The sequence below is a fragment of the Brassica oleracea genome, chromosome C8, assembly GCF_000695525.1.
Source record: "Brassica oleracea var. oleracea cultivar TO1000 chromosome C8, BOL, whole genome shotgun sequence".
NCBI classification, from domain to species: domain Eukaryota; kingdom Viridiplantae; phylum Streptophyta; class Magnoliopsida; order Brassicales; family Brassicaceae; genus Brassica; species Brassica oleracea.
Genome location: NC_027755.1, coordinates 13,903,885 through 13,906,474, shown reverse-complemented (window position 1 = coordinate 13,906,474; position 2,590 = coordinate 13,903,885). Strand labels below are relative to the sequence as shown.

General features: G+C 40.7%; 1 protein-coding gene across 1 annotated transcript; it reads left to right on the top strand.

Annotated features, from left to right (window-relative positions):
• The first annotated feature begins 455 nt into the window (after positions 1-455).
• LOC106309689 (beta-amylase 5) lies at positions 456-2,056 on the top strand. The gene is made up of 4 exons (XM_013746783.1): positions 456-613; positions 988-1,389; positions 1,472-1,636; positions 1,714-2,056. The coding sequence occupies exons 1-4, from the start codon at positions 551-553 to the stop codon at positions 1,996-1,998; spliced, it is 915 nt and encodes a 304-aa protein (XP_013602237.1). The 5' UTR covers positions 456-550; the 3' UTR covers positions 1,999-2,056.
• Positions 2,057-2,590: the final 534 nt, after the last annotated feature.

Genomic DNA, 2,590 nt, shown 5'->3' with positions numbered 1-2,590 from the left:
TCTATATATCTCGTACCAAGATCATTTGATCGATTATGAAATAAAAGACCATTTTACATTCTTTACTTCTATGCTCATGAGTCATGATCTCTAATACACACCCCTAGCTAAATGTTTCAGATAGAGCTGAGAGCATAGAAATCGAGTCTGGCTATTAATCATAAGTTGAACGGTGACGAGTGACGATACAACATCCACTCACTCATTTGTATTTCCTCCACGTGCTTAATAAACACAAGGAGAGCAAAAAAAGGCCGGCAACAAGACAATTTATGTCGGAAAATCAAAATCGTTAAACCCCAATTATTGCAAAGGTTTCGGAAAATGACGAAAGAAGACAAGGAAGAAGCCAAATAACAGAGGGTAATAAAGTCATTACAACCCTCAGTGAACGGTGGAAACAAGAGCACCAATCTTTTCACAACTACTCTCGCAAATTGCAATAACACTCTTATTTCTATATAAAGAGCACAGCTTTGTTTATGAGACGCAAGGGAGCTTCAGCTACTAGTATTACTTATTGCTTATTCATTCCTAAAAAGCTTTAAAAATGGCTGCAAATTACAACGAAAAGCTTCTTCTCAACTATGTTCCCGTCTACGTTATGCTTCCGGTAACTCATCATTGATCACAACTTGGTTTTACATTGTTTCACTAATGTTTCTATAGGTTAGTTCAAGTAAGGCCATATGTAATTAGCTTCTTAAAACGTAGCAAACAAAAATTATACATGTTAAAATATAACTCAGATCTTGTATTTTATATAAATCTTGGCGTCTAAAGCTGAGAGTTCTTGAATTTTAGTATATGGTTAATCCCGGTTCAGTTACTACCACTTGTCACACTGTTATTTTTATAACTATTTTTATTTCACAATAAAATTTTAATGTAATATTCCTTCTGCTCTATCTTTTATAGTTTATAAATGTGTTTCTCCCCTGTTTTCATTTTGTTATTATTAGAAGACTAAAATAATGTTGAATGCAGTTGGGAGTGGTGAATGTGGAAAACGTGTTCGCGGACCCCGAAACGGTTGAAACGCAACTCAAACGTCTCAAAGAAGAAGCTGGAATCGACGGCGTTATGGTCGATGTTTGGTGGGGAATCATAGAGTCCAAAGGCCCTAAACAATATGACTGGACCGCTTACAAAACGCTGTTCCAGCTAATCGCCCGTTTAGGACTCAAAATCCAAGCAATCATGTCGTTTCACCAATGCGGTGGAAACGTTGGCGACGTCGTCACGATCCCCATCCCGAAATGGGTTCGTGAGGTTGGTGAGAGCGATCCAGATATCTACTACACTAACCGTAGAGGAACAAGAGACATCGAGTATCTCTCACTCGGTGTCGACAATCTTCCTCTCTTCGCTGGAAGAACCCCTGTTCAGGTGCGTAGAATCCTAGCGTTTGCGTTCTAGAGAAAACCCCGATCGGCGTTTTATTGAATATATTTTCATTTTCATCATTCAGATGTATAGTGACTACATGAGTAGCTTCAAAGAAAAAATGTTGGAGTTGATAGAAGCTGGAGCCATTGTGGACATCGAGGTCGGACTTGGTCCTGCCGGTGAACTTCGTTACCCTGCTTACCCACAAAGCCAAGGATGGGTGTTTCCAGGCATTGGAGAATTTCAGGTTAATTTTGTATATAACATACATGTTTGTTATTAGTACGATTTATCCATTGAAACGCTGCGTTTGGGTGGTTCCAGTGTTATGACAAGTACTTGAAGAGCGAGTTCAAGGAAGCAGCGGCCAAAGCAGGTCATCCGGAGTGGGATCTACCGGACAACGCCGGAGAATACAATGACAAGGCGGAGGAAACTGGGTTTTTCAAGACTAATGGAACCTATGTCTCGGAGGAGGGGAAGTTTTTCTTGACATGGTACTCGAACAAGCTTATCTTTCATGGAGATCAGATCATAGGAGAAGCCAACAAGATCTTCGCTGGACTTAAAGTTAACTTGGCTGCCAAGGTATTATTATTACTACTATAAACAAGTGACATATACATGCATCACTACAAGAAAACAGCGGCATACTGAGGGAAAAAATCGTCGGTATGTCGTCCGAATAACGCTATTCCGACGACATACCGACGAAAAAAGTCCTCGGAAATAACTCCTCGGAAATTCATCTTTCCTCGGAAATCCCTCGGAAAATTTCCGACGGAATTCCGAGGAAACCCTATTTCCTCGGAAATTTCCGATGGAATTCCGAAGAAACCCTATTTCCTCAGAAATTTCCGACGGAATTCCGAGGAAACCCTATTTCCTCGGAAATTTCCGATGGAATTCCGAAGAAACCCTATTTCCTCAGAAATTTCCGACGGAATTCCGAGGAAACCCTATTTCCTCGGAAATTTCCGATGGAATTCCGAAGAAACCCTATTTCCTCAGAAATTTCCGACGGAATTCCGAGGAAACCCTATTTCCTCGGAAATTTCCGATGGAATTCCGAAGAAACCCTATTTCCTCAGAAATTTCCGACGGAATTCCGAGGAAACCCTATTTCCTCGGAAATTTCCGATGGAATTCCGAAGAAACCCTATTTCCTCAGAAATTTCCGACGGAATTCCGAGGAAACCCT